At 45.0% G+C, this 18,315-nt stretch overlaps 1 protein-coding gene across 8 annotated transcripts in view; it reads right to left on the reverse strand.

Annotated features, from left to right (window-relative positions):
- Positions 1-4,172: 4,172 nt before the first annotated feature.
- The window catches only part of EDARADD (EDAR associated death domain), a 93,947-nt gene continuing 79,804 nt past the window's right edge, over positions 4,173-18,315 (reverse strand). For 6 of the 8 annotated variants that reach the window (XM_019814282.3, XM_019814284.3, XM_019814283.3 and 3 more), the window contains 2 exons: positions 16,210-16,227; positions 4,173-4,887 (listed from right to left, as the gene is read on the reverse strand). In XM_019814282.3, coding sequence (XP_019669841.1) covers positions 4,505-4,887; positions 16,210-16,227 — 401 coding nt within the window. In that variant the 3' untranslated portion in view covers positions 4,173-4,504. The remainder of the gene's footprint in view (positions 4,888-16,209; positions 16,228-18,315) is intronic. The other 2 variants (XM_006937751.5, XM_045039905.1) reach the window with 1 other exon arrangement.

The raw sequence follows: 18,315 nt of genomic DNA on the forward strand, positions 1-18,315 counted from the left end.
CCAGACCGTGGAACTGTTATTAGAACAGACTGGTCACGGGGCGCCTGGGTGGCTTGGTCGGTTAAGCGTCCAACTTCAGCCAGGTCACGATCTCGCGGTCCGTGAGTTCGAGCCCCGCGTCAGGCTCTGGGCTGATGGCTCAGAGCCTGGAGCCTGTTTCCGATTCTGTGTCTCTCTCTCTCTCTGCCCCTCCCCCGTTCATGCTCTGTCTCTCTCTGTCCCAAAAATAAATAAACGTTGAAAAAAAAATTAAAAAAAAAAAAAAAAAAACAACAGACTGGTCACATACGGGACCTGAATGACAGGGCTATGTGACGATGGACATCTTCAGGCCGCTGGACCCTCATCTTAAATATGCTGGCCTCATTCTGCTTATGTCAATTTGTAAAGTAACTGCACTCTTCCTATCTTTTATCGGGGCTACGTATAAGGGTTCTAACATAACACCAATAATGAATACAAGGTTGGTTCTAGGCTGTTCTGAGGACGACAGCCAAACCAGAAAGGATGTGTGTGCAGATTCTATGCTCCAGCAGAGGGCAGTCCCACACAAAAATCACTCTCCAGGAAAAACTGACGTCTGTTACTGCAAATTTCCCACGTTACTGAGTAAATGTTATTCAGCGTCACCACAACGGGCGACTTGTCCATACAGGGTATCCTGAAATATCGGTGGGCAATCCTGGCAAACAATTGAAGCCCTAACCATTTTAAATCTTAAAAATTTTAAGGAAAGTGTGCCTATGTGAGCCTCCTTTTCCACGAGCCTTCCTCTGGGTCTATGTGTCTCGGGCGTGTGTGGTGTTTATCGTGACTTTGCCTCCCTCTCTCTCATGCGGTGATTTTCTACGCAAGCAAATAAAATTGGTTCGTAACATAAAGCCTCGCTCCGTAACACTATCGGAAGACCATCTCCTGGAACTTAGCTGAAGTGATTTCATCTTCCCAGTAGCAAAAGGACCTCGTCATAAGCAGTTTCGTTTCTAACGCGGTCAACTTAACCTAGATCCTTAGGAGCAGCATAATGAGAAAAACTCTTAGGTGTGATGAACTTGCGTTTTAAGTTATTTGATCAATTAACCAGAAAGCGCTTTCCTTCTTTTCCACTCTCTCTTTTGTGGAGTCTCGGCATATTTATGCTGTTCTACTTATTTGCTGAAAATTAACTTGAAAATTATTTTGGCTTATTAGGCAGTGGAGTTCTGGTTCTATTTCAGTTGAGAATTTCTCTTTGATATGTCTGTATGGAAGGGAGAGAAAAGCTGTCTGTCCTACCTTTAATCAAAGTGTAGGGGCTGAATGAACTTGACTTGAAAAAAACCTTTCAGTTAAATTTCTCTCTGCTAATATCATACTTCTAATAATTAAAACTTTTCGTGAACTCAAATGCCACCTGATACAGATGCTGAGGATGGGCAAATCATGGTACATTCAAATTCAAACAGCACGTGTCCATCAACTCCCCCGCACACAAAAATCCTGTCCACCCTAGCACTGCCCCCATGCAGTTACAAACAGGAATTTTAAGCCTTCGTAGCCAGTGGTGGAAATTACTAGCAATCAGGACTTTGGACATAATGATGCCAAAAGGAGAGATAAGGGCGTGATACCCTGTGCTCACACTGTTTTCCTGGAAGTCCTGACTTTGACCGTAAAGGAACACACTCAGCCCTGCCCACACCTGAATCTCCTAAATTCCGCCTTAACATTTTTTAAATAAATGTTTGTCAAATTAATGTTCCCCCTATTTTTAAATGTTTATTTACAATCTCATTTTTGACAGAGAGTGAAAGAGAGATAGCGAGCACAAGCGGGAGAGGGGCAAAGAGAGGGAGACACAGAATGGGAAGCAGGCTCGCAGCTCTGAGCTGTCAGCCCAGAGCCTGACACGGGGCTCCAACTCACTAGCCATAACATCATGACCTGAGCCAAGGTTGGACACTTAACCGACTGAGCCACCCAGGTGCCCGTTAAGGTTTCTGATCCAGCTCACAGGTAAACTCAGCTGACATTTACAAACAATAGCCATGTTCAAGATACGATGATGAGTTCAAAGTCTGTTTTGAGATTGAAATTTTGAGTTTGGCATAGGTGGATCTTGAGAAACTTAACAGAAGACCATGGGGGAGGGGAAGGGGGAAAAAAAAGTTAGAGAGGGAGGGAGGCAAACCATAAGAGATTCTTGGATACTGAGAACAAACTGAGGGTTGATGGGGGGTGGGGAGAGGGGAAAGTGGGTGATGGGCATTGAGGAGGGCACTGTTGGGATGAGCACTGGGTGTTGTATGGAAGCCAATTTGTCAATAAATTATATTTAAAAAAAAAAAAGAAATTCTGAGTTTGAAATCGGAATCATGTCCAGAAGTAGTGCCAACAGGGACCATTCCCAAGCCAGCTTACGAAAAACTTTTAATTCAGAAATTTGTGAAATACAAAACTGACAGTTCTAAAGAACCTAATCACCACGTGTAACAAGTGTTTTCATGGGAAAAATTTTCACCATTCTCCAGATTTAACATCTGGGATATTAGCAGCTTAAATTTTTTTTAATGTTTATTTTTGAGTGAGAGAAAGAGAGAGAACTGGGGGGGGAGGGGCAAAGGGGGGGCGGACAGAGGATCCAAAGCAGGCTCCGTGCTGACAGCAGTGAGCCCGACGTGGGGCTCGAACTCATGAATCGTGAGATCCTGTCCTGAGCCAACAGATGCTCAACCGACTGAGCCACCCAGGCTGCCCAAACTTAAATTTTTTTGTGAAATTTGCAGCTGTGACCCTACTGAATGGAAATTTAGAAGGCCACGTCCCCCAGCTACTGCTCCAAGCCACCGAGGGTGGTGTGTGATGTGCCATGGGTTTCAATAGAGCAGAGTATCCACTGAGCTGGGAACTGGGGGGGGGGGGGGGGGGTGACGGGGAAGACCAGGGAAGATGGAGGGAGGGCGCCTTGGTGGGGGTGTTGTTATTCCAATCCTCTCCTCCACCAGGCTGCCCTTTCTTCTGACGCTGTCCCTCTCTCTCGTGTCACTGGGGGTGGAGGGCGTCTCTGGGAATAAGGGAACCTTCCCATCCTCCCACTGTGGGAACGATGGCTGGGGTTGGGGGTGGAGGACCACCTGCTCTTTTCTGTCTCCATTTGGAGACGGTGGAGACCTAGAGGGGGGACGGGGGAGGGGGGAGATGGCAGGAGGGAAAGGGCTTTTTCCTCCCATCTTTCCAGCAGCAAACCCTTCTATCAACCACACTTCACCTCCCCCTAAAACCATCTAAGAACATCAGATATTCTTTGGAACCAATTTTTCATTCGGTGTGAAATCTTTTAAAAGTTGGATTTTAATGCCGATCTCCTGCCCCAGCGTCAGCGTGAAAGATTCCCCATTCCCGGCTAAACCTCTGTGTAGTGTTTGTTCGTGACCCTGTATCCAGCTGGGACAGTAGGTACTAGAAGTGGTTACATTCCAACGTTGGGCCTGGTGAGTTTTGTTTGTTTCTTAATGAAGCTTGATCTCATGGGTGAAAACACTCAGCCTTACACAAAAGATGGAAAAGTACATATTAAGTTAATTTTTAAAAAGTCTTGGGTAACAAAGGGCATTCTGTGTACTCTCTCTCTGAAACACTTTCCTAAGGTCCTTATTCTCCCTCCTGATTCCTGACTCTTTCCTCCCCAAACCACTATTTTTTATTTCTTGCAAAAATACTTGAGCAGATGACATTTTTGACAGCGCACGGATGACAAAAGCATTTGAATAAAAAAGATGGCACGTGTGGTCTGAAGGCATGGCCCCATAATACCAATATCCTGCTACTTCACCTAAGTACAGTAAAACCTTGGATTGTGAGTAACTCGTTCTGCTAGTGTCCTGCAAGATGAGCAAACGCTTCTGATAAATTTTAACTTGATAAAGAGCGATGTCTTGCCATACGAGTCGTACGTGACGCCGAATGTCACATGGTCACAACTGAGCCAATGGTTCTCGAAATTCGCTTTGACAGACAAGTGCTTTGGATTACAAGCATGTTTCCAGCACGAATTATACTCGCAAACCAAGGTTTTAATGTCCCTTATGTTTTCTTCTAAGCTGTGGGCGTCCCGTCCAGCATGAAGGGTCCTATGGATGATGATCAACTGGGGCCATCAACAATCTTAGTTCTTATTTCAATCTTCCACAGTATTTAAGGGAGAGGATAATTTTATTTTCATCACGGCATGAGTCCATTCTGATTGTATTCTTTGGCCCTGGTCCCTACGTGAGTCTACAAAGTATTTTTCCCAATTCCAGATTCAAATGTTAAATTAAAACAGATGTGCAAAACTAAACAAACAAAAATCCACCACCAAAACACAACCTGCCCCTCCAAAAAAAAAAAACCACCAGCTTTGGGGAAAACCAATGTCCACTGTCATGTGTCCTCATCCTAAACCCTTAAGAAAGAACAGATCCACATTCCTCCTTAACCTGTGGCTGTTTCAATGTCCAAAGAGGCCAGCGGGAAGCGGAGAGGTCTAGAAGTTCCTGGGGTGGTCTCCACGCCCCCTCTTGGGCCACTCCTCATCCACCCACCTGTGCAGGACCTTCTCCACGTCGGCCCTGTGGTAGAGCCTGCAGAGCTCCATCAGCTGGCCCACCGGCCTCTGACTGTTCCGGAGCAAGAACTCCAAGGTGGGGCTCTGAGGCCTCTGCTCCAGGAAACACAGTTCGTCATAGGGCATGCCCCATTTGCTTGCAAAATTCCTCCAGTTTTTTACTGTCGGGTGATACGGATCCAGCTTTATCCTGATGACGTCTAGTAAGTCCTGATCATTGAGTAAGTCACTTATGGTGGGGGCCCGGAGCGAGCAGGCGGAACAAGTGCAGTCCTCTTTGCAGGACTCGCCTCTGCTTATATCTGCAGAAACAAACAACACAGTCCCCACGTCAGCAAGGCAGCGAGCGCACGCGTCCATCTCCTCGGTCCTTTATTCTCCTGCTCGAGTGCCAACAGCACTGGTGTAGATACCACACACTGTATCTTACAGAGGAATGTTTCAGAATACTCATTTCTGTAGACCCCCACAACAAATGTGTTTTTAAAATTTTTTTTTAATGTTTATTTCTGAGAGAGAGAGAGAGAGACAGAGTATAAGCAGGGGAGGGGCAGAGAGAGGGAGGGAGACACAAAATCTAAAGCAGGATCCAGGCTCTGAGCTGTCAGTGCAGAGCCCGACACGGGGCTCAAACCCACGAACCCCGAGATCATTACCTGAGCCGAAGTCAGACGCTTAACTGACTGAGCCACCCAGGCGCCCCAACAAATGTGGTGTTCTTGACAACCGAGGGTGGGTTGCTTTGCCGGATGCACTAGTAAGATTTTATACAGCCAATTTCCCTTTCTTTTGGAGACTCCCTGTGTCTTACATTGTGCATCTGTGACAGTGTGGACCAAAATCTGGGATCCGAGGAGCAAGGCTCTCTCTGTAGGCAGGTCACCAGCGGGAGTCAGACTCTGTCCCGTGAGTAAACCAGCCCACACTTGCCTGTACCTCAACCCTTACCTTTTCCAAGCTACGAGTCAGCCCTGACAGCTCTTTAACGCCAAACACACAGCACATTAGGGTATAAAGGATGGTGCAATGTTTTAAAAGGCCTTTACACATACACACACACACACCACCCTGAAAACTGGAATATCCACCCCATATGCATATTTGAAACGGAGTGATAATTGATAATGCCAGAAAACGTACTTTTCAGATTTACGGCCACCTTATCATCGCTTTGCCTTTATCTGTGTTTTCTTCACCCACGGGGCTGCCTTTGAAGCGGAGCCAACAGCCTGAGGTGTGCACGGGGGGCTGGATGAACAGGAGGCTTTTGAGCTGAGCCTCACCAAGAAGGGCACAGCCCCAGCCCAGAGGAAGGGCAACATTCTTCCATCAGTCATCTTTAGCTCACTTTAATACTAGGAAGCATGTTAGGAGGGGGAGGAAGGGGTAGAGAAGTCCTTTACAATAAAGTTGCAAGTGGGTTTGCACAATATGGTAACCTAAGTGACTTAAATTCTACATCAGCACTAGGTCTCCTGGCTCCTTCTGACTAGGGATTTTCACTTTTTTTTTTTTTTTTTAATGCTTATTTATTTTTGAGAGAAGAGAGAGAGCGAGCGAGCAGGGGAGGGGCAGAGAGAGAGAGGGAGACACAGAATCTGAGGCAGGCTCCCGGCACCGAGCTGTCGGCACAGAGCCCGATGCGGGGCTTGAACTCACGGACCCTGAGATCGTGACCTGAGCTGAAGTTGACACTTAACCAACTAAGCTCCTCAGGCGCCCCACGGATTTTAATAGCTACGCTATGCTAGAGATCTCTAGCTTGGAAAATTCTGGGAGGTTATAATGACCTTTACTACACTGAGCCCTGGACTTCCCGATTTAGGAAAGTAAGGAATTTGGAAAAAAGGGCGTCACTTTGGTGATCGTTGGGAACGATCTGGTGGCAAATACAAATGACAACAAGGACCGTGAAGATTACGCTCATGCTCTTTGACCTGTTAACATAACTTCTGGGAATAAGAGATAATCTAGACTATGTATGACAATTTTTAATTACAGTCTTATCCTTATTATCCATTTTTTAAACAAATGTCAAAGAGAAGGGGCTCGTGAAACAAATTGTTGTACAACTTGACGGAATATTAGTTAAGTAACTATGAACACTGTGTAGCAACCCAGAGAATGCTTGTGCTATAATGTTAAGTGAAAAATGCAAGATGTAAGATATGTGTGTACTCTATGTTAGAACTGTGTGAAAACTCTATGTTACTATTACTCTGGAAGGAAATGTACAAGAATAGTAACAGTCATTATCTTAATTCCTGAGGATTACGCTTATGTTTTCCAAACTTTCTCCAGCGGTGTGTTGTTTCTGTGATAACCAGCACAGCGTATCACATGAACACGCAGGTCCCCACTTGACTTTGAAGGTCACCTGGACCCCTCCTGCTGCTTCTAATGCCCCCCTTCACCCCGCCCCCCCCTTAGATATGGCTGCCCCCCTTCACCCTAGCCCCTCCTTAGATACGGCTGCTTCTGGAACTGATCCCAATGCTCCTTTGTCCCTTTGGACACTGTACATGGCACGGCAGGCTGCATCCTCCCGGAAGGTTCCTTCTGACAGCGCAGGCCCAACACCCCCATGTCCCCGCAGCATCCTTTCCCCTGGCGTCTGACACGCTGAGATCTCCGCCTGTCTCACTGCTGAGTCCTTGAGAGTTACAAGAAGGTGCTCTGGTACTGTTCTTAGCACTAAGCTCTCCCCGTCCACACTCCCTCCCTTCGGTCCCCTCCCCCACTCCCAACACCCCCCACCAGGCGCTCCCGCTGTAATGGAAGGCCCCTTCTTTTTGCATCTGCCGGACCCAGCACAGCCCTTAGCATACAGCAAACGCTTAAGCACTGTTTGCTGAGGGAGTGAATGCATGAGTGCATAACTGCTCTTTTGCACCCCAGAACTGACCACTGGAATGCCCCTCTTGATGTCTAGATGAATCTCCAACTCAGGGCAGACGATACAGTAACTTCCCCCCAACTCCATGCACCCAAAGGACTCTGCCTCCCCTATTTACACTGGCAGTTTCCTGGTGTCCTTGCAGACTTTTTCATTGTATCCAACCAGTTACCACGTCCCAGCCTCTACTGGAAACTCTCCATGCTACAATTCCTGTCTTATTTCCTTTTTAAAAAAAAATTTTTTTTTTCAACGTTTATTTATTTTTGGGACAGAGAGAGACAGAGCATGAACGGGGGAGGGGCAGAGAGAGAGGGAGACACAGAATCGGAAGCAGGCTCCAGGCTCTGAGCCATCAGCCCAGAGCCCGACGCGGGGCTCGAACTCACAGACCGCGAGATCGTGACCTGGCTGAAGTCGGACGCCTAACCGACTGCGCCACCCAGGCGCCCCATTATTTCCTTTTTAAAAAAATTTTGTTTAATGTTTATTTTTGAGAGAGAGAGAGAAAGAGAGAGACAGAGCGCAAGCAGGGGAGGGGCAGAGAGAGAGGGAGACAGAATCTGAAGCAGGCTCCAGGCTCCGAGCTCCGAGCTGTCAAAACAGAGTCCGACGTGGGGCTCAAACTCACGAATTGTGAGATCATGACCTGAGCCGAAGTGGGACGCTTAACCAACTGAGCCACCCAGGCGCCCCTTATTTCCCATGACTTCCTTAAATATAACCTGTGCTCTAGACAAGCTGGACTGCTCTGTTCCCTGAACTTCATCCGTCCTATAAAACCTACCTCAGATTAATTAAAAGAAAGACTAACATCAATTCGGTGTAGAAAATTTGGAAATTGTATACCATTATAGGTTTTGTATAAACTACTCACCATTTAGGGTTTTCACAAATTCTCATGACAATGAGGAACAATTTGATGCAGACCTTTGCATATATACTTTTGGCCACATCTTTATTCACCTTCCCAGTAATGGGATTATTAGGCTCAAAAGTATGAGCATTCCACAGCTGACAATGCATGAGCCCAAAACTGCTTTCCAGAAATAACAGTGGTTACCAATTTATACTCCAATCAGGGAACAGCGATGGGGTTCATCTCACTTGACCTTTGTCAGCACCAAGTAAAAAAAAATGTTTGTCAATTTCTTTTTTTTTTTTTAATGTTTATTTTTCAGAGAGAGACACAGAGTACAGGCGGGGGAGGGGCAGAGAGAGAGAGAGAGGGAGACATAGAATCTGAAACAGACTCCAGGCTCTGAGCTGTCAGCACAGAGCCCAACATAGAACTCATGGGTTGTGAGATCATGACCTGAGCTGAAGTCGGACGGGTAACCATGTTTGTCAACTTCATAGGTGGAAAAATTACAGCTCATATTTTGCTACCTTCATGTCTTTCGTGGTGTTTTCTCTCTGATCAATTTTCTCTCTTCTCTCCCTCTGTTTAACTTCTCTCTCTCTGCTCAACCCTCAGCCACCTTACAGACCCCACGTGATACACCCATTGCATGAAATCTCCCCAGCCAATGCCCAGAACACTGCCTCACAGAATCCCATCACTTTGTCTGTATCTCCTGACTCAGCCTTGCAGTGAGATGTTCTGTATGGTTTTCTGGCTCCTCATTCATTACACCTTAAATGGCCCAAGACCAGATCCAGATCTTTCTGCAATGTGTTCCACATCTTAGAGTTTAAAAATGTTGCATTACATTTCCATGTATGGAACTATTCTTCAGCCACATTAATAATGATGTATTAAGAAGTAAAGCTCTAGCACGATGGGACAGAAGTTTATTTAAAAAGCGAACTTGGTAATGGTAAAGGTGATTTCTCACTAAAAGAGGTATAAGGGAAATTTTGCAATTTTCTTTGCTCTTATTTAAAGATAGGGTCATGGGGCGCCTGGGTGGCTCAGTTGGTTGGGTGTCTGACTTTGGCTCAGGTCATGATCTCATGGTGAGTTTGATCCCCGCGTGGGGCTCTGTGCTCAGAGCCTGGAGCCTGCTTTGGATTCTGTTTCCCTCTCTCTCTCTCTGCCCCTCCCCCAATCACGAGCGTGCTCTCTCTCTCTCTCTCCCCCTCTCAAAATAAGTATACATTAAAAAAAAAAAAACAAAATAAAACTTAAAAAAAATAAAGGTACAGTCAAATGCACAATATTCTGTCAAATGGCAAGGAAAGCAGGTTACTAAAGAGTATGCCTAGGGGCACCTGGGTGGCTCGGTCAGTTAAGCATCTGACTTCAGCTCAGGTCATGATCTCAGGGTCCGTGAGTTCGAGCCCCGCATTGGGCTCCGTGTTGACAGCTTGGAGCCTGGAGCCTGCTTCGGATTCTCTGCCTCCCTCTCTCTCTGCCCCTCTACCACTGCTTTGCCTGTCTCTCTCTCTCTCAAAAATAAATAAACATTTAAAAAAAAAAAAGAGTATGCCTAATTCCATTTTTGTAAAAAACAAATGGTATAGTCATTCATATCCACGTAAAGCATATATTATATACATATTCACAGGCACAGAAAAAGTCTGGAAGTATGTATAACACACACGTTAACAATGGATATTTCCTAATTTTTTATATGATTGTGTTTCTTTGGATACTTTAAAAAATATAGTTGTTAAATGTTTATTTAGTTTGAGACAGAGTGAGAGCAAGCAGGGGAGGAGCACAGAGAGAGAGAGAGAGAGAGAGAGAGAGAGAGAGAGAGAGAGAGAAACAAATCTGAAGCAGGCTTCAGGCTCAGCATGGAGCCTGATGTGGGGCTCGATCTCGCGAACCTCGAGATGATGACCAGAGCTGAAATCAAGAGTCGGATGCTCAACGACTGAGTCACCCAGGTGCTCCAACTTTAAAAATATTTTTAAATGTCCAGAAAAATAAAGGAGGATCTGTATCTCAAAGTCCAGAATTAAATGTATTGATGTTCGAAGATCCTCCCCAGCATCTCCTGTGTCAGATTCAGGGTTGGCAAGTTTTCTCCATTAGGAGGAGGAGAATGATAATCACTTCTCAGCCTTTTGGCTAAGGTCAAGTGAAGAAGAATAAAAATAATATAATAATAAATAATATAAAAAAGAAGAAAGACATCAGTAAGGTTCCTGGGAAGCTCCTTTAAGCCTTCTAGTGTAAGAGAAGCTTTTATTCTTTGAACAATTACGCTGACCATTTATCAGTCTGTTTTACAACACATGACATGCCAAAACGCTATCGATGTTTTCCTTTTGTATCTCTCATGACACAAATCACAAACCACTCCGTGAACTGAAATCTACCCGAACTGGCAACGGTAGCGAATGTGAAGCTGCCGTTTGGAATCATAAACTATAATTAGCTCTCTGGCAGACCGAAGTGGAGGAACATGTTTTGTTTTGTATCGAACACATTTTGTCCTGCCCTGCTTTAAACACCTATCATGTAATAGTGCACATAAAACGCTAGACTGGGTGATGCCTTGGGGGAGAAACAATTGTGGGGGGAGAGAGTCATAGCACCGAAGAAGCTTTCATCAGAAATGGGGAAAAATGGGAATATTATTTGATGCCTCTCAAAAAACAAGCACAGGGTTGCTGTGTAGGTGAAGTTCAGAAATTGTCTGCCAGATGAATGAATGAATGAGAACTATACTTTCTCCCCAGGAGACAAGGCAGATTTGTTCTTATTATCTGATGCATCTTATGACCTGAAGAACTAATAATAAAGGAAAAGGAATGTTGCTTGTGTTTCTTGAGCAATAAACAGATATTAGTGGAAAACAGTACAGAATTGGTCTTAAGATACAAGGGGAGGGGCGCCTGGGTGGCGCAGTCGGTTAAGCATCCGACTTCAGCCAGGTCACGATCTCATGGTCCGTGAGTTCGAGCCCCGCGTCAGGCTCTGGGTTGATGGCTCGGAGCCTGGAGCCTGTTTCCGATTCTGCGTCTCCCTCTCTCTCTGCCCCTCCCCCGTTCATGCTCTGTCTCTCTCTGTCCCAAAAATAAATAAAAACGTTGAAAAAAAAATTTAAAAAATGTCTTACTTTAAAAAAAAAAAGATACAAGGGGATTCTAGATTTGGGGGCAGAGAGGAGAGGGCTATTTCAAAAAAAGTGTATAAAAATTCACTCAGATTCTCTACTAATGAGGGTCCTCACTTGTCATATTTGGACACCTGACTTGTGTATTTTCTGCTGATGCAAAGCAAGAATGGAACGCACCATTAATTTATGATGACTTCTTATTTTAGAGACCAAAACCCTGGAAAGACTTGCTCTCTGTGAGTCTAGTCTGAGTACTGGCTTAAACTCGGGGAGACTTTGTCAGAGGAAGAAATGCCAGATTTCTCAATGTCTTTTCTTCTTTCTTTTTTTTTCTTAAAGTGTATTTATTTTGAGAGAGAACAAGCAGGGGAGGGGCAGAGAGAGGGGGAGAGACAGAATCCCAAGCAGACTCCACGCCATCAGTCAGGAGCCCGACACAGGGCTCGAACTCCTGAATCATGAGATTATGACCTGAGCCGAGATCAAGAATTGGACACTGTGACCAGCTGAGCCACCCAGGCTCCCCTCAGTGTCTTTTCATCGGGACAACGGTCATTCACGGAATGGCTAACATACAACCAGCCCTGCACGGAGCAGCATCTTCAAATCTCAGCCCTCCAACCTCCTAGAGCTTGACCTCTCCACGCATTTAACATCTACGGACTTCAGGTTCCTCATCTATAAAATTAAAATGATCATTTCTGTATCTCATGAGTTGAATGAGATAAATGATGTAACGGCGTTTCTGTCAGGTCTTATGTAAATGTTATTGAAAGATGTTAGATTTAACATTTTTTTAAGGATACGTAAAGAAAAAGAGTCCCCACGCAGTGTGGCCTCTGCTGCTATCTCCCAGCTCACTTCCTTCTCTATGGCTTCTCCCTGCCCGCACTTGTCCCTAGAACATGAAGCTCAGCCCTGCCCCAGGACCTTTGCACCAGCTAGCTCTTCTCCCCGGAGTCCTCCTTCCTCAGATCTTCACACGGCTGGCTCCTCTGCATTGTTCAGGTCTCTGTGCGTCTTCTGAGCTAAAGCAGCACCTTCCCTACCAGGCAAAATTCTGTTCCCCTCGTTATTTTCCTCACGGTACACCTACCACCATATGTAATGACTGTCACTCCCAGTGCCTGTCACTCCCAGCTAGTATTAAACTCCAAGAGGAAAGAGACTTTGGTGTCTGATGTCACCACTTCGCTCCAGGCACACAGGAGGCATTCAGTAATATTTGCTTGAGTAAATCAAATGAGTGAAGAGTGTGTCTTAGAGAAACAAATTGGAAAGCTCTGGGCAGCCTAAGAAGAGCTATCTAAAAAATTTCAGATGAACTGAAGCTTTTTTTTGTTGTTTAGTGCTGAGCATATACAAGGCAGAAGAAAGACACCTGGTTGCTATGGAGAAAGAGTACACACTGTGTACGACCAATCAACAACAAGAGCTTTAGAGACACCCCAGCTGACAGTCAATGCCCATTAGCACGGTGCAGGTGTGCAACTTGGACTGGTAATGAGCTTGCTAAGGCCACAGCCTCACTCTCTGACCAGGGACAGTGGGATCTACTTCCCAAGGTTATTGAGGGGATTAAATGAGATCATCCACTGAAACTTCATTCTGTGCACAGGTGAGCAACAAAGGATTAGTAGCTGGGGGTGAGGAAGCATAACCAAGAGCCTTTTTAAAAGCACTCGTTCTGGACCTTTGGCCGCAAGAAGGAACTCCTCCTGACCCACCCCCCCCACCCTCCCGGCCAAGGAGATTTACAAAATCCTGACTCTGACCAGGGATCGTCTACCGAGATCCTTAGTTAATTGGTGTGGGGTGCAGGCAGACATGGGATATTTAAAAGCTCTCCTGGGAATTCTAATATGCAGCCAGGGTTGAAAACCATTGCCTTAAAGACATCTGCAGGGTAAGTTCTTGGCCAGAAGGGCCTGCCAAATGACATTTTCGAATCAGAGCTGCTACTTCTCTTCGCGAGATAGCATGTCGGTTTGGTCGTTAAGTCTTTGAACAGATAACACTTCTCCACCCTCAAGAGTAGATGAATGGGTTTTCCTGTGGGGTGTTTTTGGTCTTCTCTCCCTGTGCTCTATCGTCTCTCTCACACACATTTTCATACACTTTAAGGAAGAGTCCCGGATTCAAGAACGTTCACTGACGAGGTAGGTCTATGTCACTTAAAACAATGGTAAGAAACAGGTCATGTCTGACGGTGCAGGGTCTAACTCCAGCTTGGGGCTGGCAAGGTTTAAAATAATGGCCAATTAACAGTTAATTGTGAATTGGAACAGGACTCCAGGATCCACAAAGGTCATGATTAGTTGGGTCTAGAAAATGGCGCCAGCCAGGATCTTGGCAGTGGATCACAGACTGACTTAACGTGTCTCCCTGCAGGGGTGAGTTCCGTTTTATCTTGTACACTCTGGCTGTTCGAGAACTATTACCACACGGGTGTTTCCCTCCAGTGTGCTCAGGACCACTGCTCGCTCTTAGATCATTTATAGTAACGTTCCCCGGGGTGACTAGGTCTTGAGTTAATTCAGACAATTAAACGGGAAGCATTTTTTTATACTGGCAACTTTGCAAATAGCAAAATATTGTGATCCTGAAATAAAATAACTCTATCCCAGGGGTCTATAAACTATTCGATTTGGAGCCTGAAAATACCAACTAGGGTCAAAGCAGAGTCGAGTACTTCTGCAGTTGTGTGTGTTAAGGGTATAAATTCATGCTTTTTTCCTATGTGTGGTTTCCAATGTGGGTGGAAAGAAATATATTTAAAATGTCAGTTTATGGCTTTGATAAATCATTGGGATGCACACACACACACACACACCACATTATTCATCAGAGGTGGTTTATATGCTCTGAGCTGGAAAATGATGAACTATTTTTATCTCCCAAGAAACTACCCCAAGGGCTTTTGGTGGGCGTTTGATCTCTTAACCGAAGGGAAAAACAATATAATTTCATTCTCTCTCTCTCTAAAACACCCCTTTAAGGAGACACCATGTCGGCGGCAGCACTGGGGAGTCTAACTGACAAATTGGAAGGATCTAGGCTGGCAAATCACGCCGTGCCTCAATTGTGTTATCACACAAACTCAGAAGGTAGAGGGCACTTTCAAAAGGAAACGAACCTATGTTAAGAAAGGACCTGGGTAAAAATTCAGCACAGAATTCCATGTGAATCTGGACTCAGAAGTTATGTCGTGCCAACACGTTAACAAAGTGCCATTTAATGGGCCTAACTAGAAAAATAAAAAAAATAAAAGTCCTATTTTACATTCATCTCTCTGGGGACATTCGGTTCCGATCAGGCAAGTGCTGAATTATGCAAGGTGGTCAGAAAGTCATCCTCGGGAAACTGGCCAGGCGTCGAGAACAGGTACAGAAAGCGCCGTGGTCCATGTGACCATGCGACAGCTACCGCTTTCTCAGAAAGGGAGGGCGAGGAGAGGTTCTGTGTGTTTTCAACCGGAGGGATACTCTCTTGATAACTGACTCGTGTTCCTTTCATGCCCCAATGTTTTCATTTCGAAAGTCTGTATGAGAACATCGAACACCTTTAAGGTTTCCTTCAGCAGGGTAACACAGGCCGTCACTTGTGTTGCCGTTTCAACCCAGGCATCGCAAGGAGTGTCCTCGGTCTTGGGCTCTGCCTCCTGTGGCTGTTTGCTTCCGTGTTCAACGGTTCCACAGAGGGGGCTTTGCTTTTCTAGGGGTGGCTGATTCTGCTTCGTGTTCTTTTTCTTTCCTTGATTACAAACTGTCAGCTGTCCTTTCCCACGTCTGTCTAACCCCTCCTTCTAGGACAGGGTCTTTGGCGGAGACGGACTTTGGTGGAGGGGGGTGGATGCTGGCTTTGTTCCAGATTAAGACTCTACCTGAGATACCGCTGACCCCGCGGTAGGACACTCAGCATTCAGTGTGTGCACTACCCAGGCGAGGCATCGGACCAGTAGAGGGGCAGCCCCATGTGGTGGCTGGAAATGAGCTCCCGGCAGGCCGGGGGCTCGAATCCCGCTTACGACTTGTGAGACCAAGCACGAGCCACGTGACCCAGCATCGCTTCTGTCACATCCACCCGGTAAGGAAAGTAAACTCAGAGCTGTCATGTGCACTTTTTTCTAAGCACATTTTCCTAATAAGCACATTTTTAAAGTGCTTCGAACTGGGGCTGGTACACAGTAAGTAGGGAATTGGTGCATGTGACTAAAACAATAAGATAAATCTTACTTAGCTTGCTACTCTCCTTCAATGACTGAAATACAGCAAAACCTTGGTTTGAGAGCATAGTTCATTCCAGAAACATGCTGACAGTCTGAAGCACGTGTATATCAAAGCTAATTTCCCCATAAGAAATAATGGAAACTCTCAGGCACCTGGGTGGCTCAGTCGGTTGAGCATCCAACTTCAGCTCAGGTCATGATCTTGTGGTTCATGATTTTGAGCTCTGCGCTGGCAGCTCAGAGCCTGGAGCTTGCTTTGGATTCTGTGTCTCCCTCTTTTTCTGCCTCTTCCCCACTCATGCTCTGTCTCTCTCAAAAATAAATAAAAACATCAAAAAATGTTTTTAAAAAAGAATGGAAACTCAGATGATTCGTTCCATAATCCAAAAATATTCATACAAAAATGATTACAATACTGTAATATAATGCAAAATAATAAAGAAAATACAAACCAGAAAGACAAATAAACAAATTAACCTGCACTTACCTTTGAAAGCCTTCATGTCTGGTGTGTGGGAGGCAAGAGAGAGGACGGTTAAAGTGTAAGACCACTTTCACTATCACTAACAGAATCACTGCTACAGAACAGTATTAATAGACTCTTGCCATAGACTGTATTTCATGTAACTGGCAATAAGGCAGCAGAGGGAAGGGTCTCTATCTGCAGGCAGCCTGACCTAGAAGGAAGCAAAGCATTCCTAAGCTCACTCTTGTCTGGAAAAACAAAGGACTGTCCGTAGGTGCTTTGAAGTGACCAAAAACACAGTAGTGCCCACTGTGGGCACCTTCCAACATTCTGAAAGATCACTGATTTCTGCCAAACACCGTGGCCTGAGACCAAGCATCCAAGCATGGGAGATGACCATCCACAATCCCACAGACAGAGACAGAGAGAAAGAGAGAGAGAGAAGAACCATTGGCTCAGTTGTGATCATGTGACCCTCAGCGTCATGTACTACTTGCACTACAAGTCATTGCTCGTGTATCAATTTAAAATTTATTAGAAACGTTTGCTCGTCTTGAGGAACACTCACAGAACAAATTACTCACAATCCGAGGTTTTACTGTATCCAGATCTGTTTTCACCAGTTTATCCAAGAGCAAGGCCATTAAGTTACTGTCTCTCATCTACTTGTTTACGAAGACAAAAACAAAAATCGAGCCAAACACCTGATTGCTCTTGTGTGCAAAGCACCGTGCTAGGTGCTAAACATGTTGATTTCAATGTCAATCTGCTCGCACTAACACTACCTGCTACGACCATCACTGTGAAAAGTTTACCTCTTTGAAGCTCTTCCATTTCATTTTGACACACGTAAAAATTTTTAAGAGACAACTGAAAATTGATTAATCCATTAGTTAATAACAACCTTAATGCATAAAGGTTTCTAGATATTCCTGAACAGCTCTGTCCATTCTCATTTTAGCTCACATTCCACATCAGTGTACAGGGTGTTAGTCTTTCAAAAGTGTATAGATTTTTTATAATTAGAAAAGAAATATGTGCTATTGCAGAAAAGCTGAAAATTTAGATGAGCATGGGGAAAAAGAAATCATGCTCTTTAACACCCAGATCGATAACAGTTGGCCTTTTATGGATTTCTTTGGTTATTTTACCACACATTCTATGCATTTGCCTACATCTGATCATCTTTATATATACATTTGTGTATATATATAATGGTTATGTATATGTACAGGTTGTGTACATATACAGGTTAAAGTTTTGGGGGAGAGTTTTTTCTAACTCATGTTAGAAATTTTAAAAATCTGGCCTTTTGTAGCAATGTGGATGGAACTGGAGAGTGTTATGCTAAGTGAAATAAGTCATACAGAGAAGGACAGATTCCATATGTTTTCACTCCTATGTGGATCCTGAGAAACTTAACAGAAGACCATGGGGAGGGGAAGGAAAAAAAAATGGTTAGAGAGGGAGGGAGCCAAAACATAACAGACTCTTAAAAAAACTGAGAACAAACTGAGGGTTTATGGGGGGTGGGAGGGAGGGGTGGGTGGGTGATGGGTATTGAGGAGGGCACCTGTTGGGATGAGCACTGGGTGTTGTATGGAAACCAAGTTAACAATAAATTTCATATTAAAAAAAAAGGTGCATGGTAAAAAAATTTTTTTTTAAATATAGGATAGTGGAGGGGCATCTGGGTGGCTCAGTTGGTTAAGCATCTGACATTTGATCTCAGCTCAGGTCTTGATCTCAGGGTTGTGAGTTCAAGCCCTGCACTGGACCCCTCACTGGGCATGAAACCTACTTTAAAAAAAAAAAAAGTGGCTGCTTGTATACAAAGATGCCTTCTCCTCCTCACATCACCCAGCTAGGTGCTTCTAATTTGAGCTTGTCTGCTGTAGCATTTGTGGAAGAGGGATAATCCTTGGCCAGTGGTCCTAGCCTCTGGTAGGGGAGGGGTGTGGCCCAAGGAAGACAAGTTCCAATGGGGTGTCCGGATGGGACCCTGACATTGGGCCTGTCCCATGAGACTGGTGGGAGAAGTCTCTAATCCAAGTTCATCTGGCTCAGTTTCTCTTTTGATTGCTCTAATCTCAGCAGGGGAATGACTGAATTGAAACCAGGATCCCC

The sequence above is a fragment of the Felis catus genome, chromosome D2 (genome assembly GCF_018350175.1).
Source record: "Felis catus isolate Fca126 chromosome D2, F.catus_Fca126_mat1.0, whole genome shotgun sequence".
In the NCBI taxonomy this organism is placed as follows: Eukaryota; Metazoa; Chordata; class Mammalia; order Carnivora; family Felidae; genus Felis; species Felis catus.